General features: G+C 64.1%; 1 protein-coding gene across 1 annotated transcript; it reads right to left on the bottom strand.

Annotated features, from left to right (window-relative positions):
- Nucleotides 1-244: 244 nt before the first annotated feature.
- Nucleotides 245-954, bottom strand: LOC108525211 (formin-like protein 6; the record flags this gene model as incomplete). The annotated part of the gene is made up of 1 exon (XM_017866260.1): nt 245-954. A coding segment is annotated over one exon (552 nt), but the record flags the coding sequence as incomplete, so codon positions are not given.
- Between the last annotated feature and the right edge of the window lie 4 nt (nt 955-958).

The raw sequence follows: 958 nt of genomic DNA, 5'->3' as shown, positions 1-958 counted from the left end.
AGCTGGGCGTGTCTAGTTTGTAGTTATTGAGATTGGAGGACAACTCTTTTTTTTTTCTCTCTCTCTCTCTCTCTCTCTCTCTCTGCCAACCTCCGCCTCCCGGGTTCAAGCAATTCTCTGCCTCAGCAGCTGGGATTACAGGCGCCCGCCACCACGCCGGGCTAATAGTTTTGTATTTTTAGCAGAGACGAGGTTTCACCATGTTGGCCAGGCTGGTCTCGAACTCCTGGTCCCATGTAATCTGCCCGCCTTGGCCTCCCAAAGTGCTGCGATTACAGGCTTGAGCCACTGCGCTCGGCCGTTTTTTTGATCTTCAGTTAAGTGGGGATAAAAAACGGCACCTACGTGATTCGGGGCCTGTAGTGAGAATGGTGGACACGATTGCTGCTGTCGTTACGGCTCCTAAAACCTAACGCGGCGAGACGAGACTACAGTGTTGTCAACGTTCCAAGTGTCCCCCGCGAGCCTGATCCCAAGGCAGCAGTTTCTCCACGCCCCGCGACGGCGCCTGCGCAGACTCCGCGAGCGGGATCGCGGCCGGTGAGAGGAAGGCGGGGCTGCGGGCGGGGCAGGCTTCCGCGCATTTACGTAGTGTGCAGGGCGTGGCCCGTTGGGGGCGGGGATTTGGGCGGTGTCGGCGCCCGCGCGGACTCTGTGAGCGGTGGGAGGAGCCGTGTGCTCGGTGTGAGCTGGGGCGGACCCTGAGGCGGCGGCGCGGCTGACGTGGAGTGTCCGGGTTAGCCGGTGCGACGAGCTGCGGGATTGGGGAGCCACGGGCCGGGCCGGGCCTTCGGGCCCGAGGCGGTGGCGGCGGCGGCGGTATAAAGCCGGCGACGGGGAGCATGTAATGTCGGAATGCGGAGGCCGCGGCGGCGGCGGCAGCAGCAGCAGCGAGGACGCCGAGGACGAGGGAGGGGGTGGTGGCGGCCCCGCGGGCTCCGACTGCCTCAGCCCGAGC

This window comes from Rhinopithecus bieti, unplaced genomic scaffold (assembly GCF_001698545.2).
Source record: "Rhinopithecus bieti isolate Rb0 unplaced genomic scaffold, ASM169854v2 scaffold_20455, whole genome shotgun sequence".
In the NCBI taxonomy this organism is placed as follows: Eukaryota; Metazoa; Chordata; class Mammalia; order Primates; family Cercopithecidae; genus Rhinopithecus; species Rhinopithecus bieti.
Note: the sequence above shows the minus strand (reverse complement) of the source record. Positions and strands in the feature narration are given on the sequence as shown.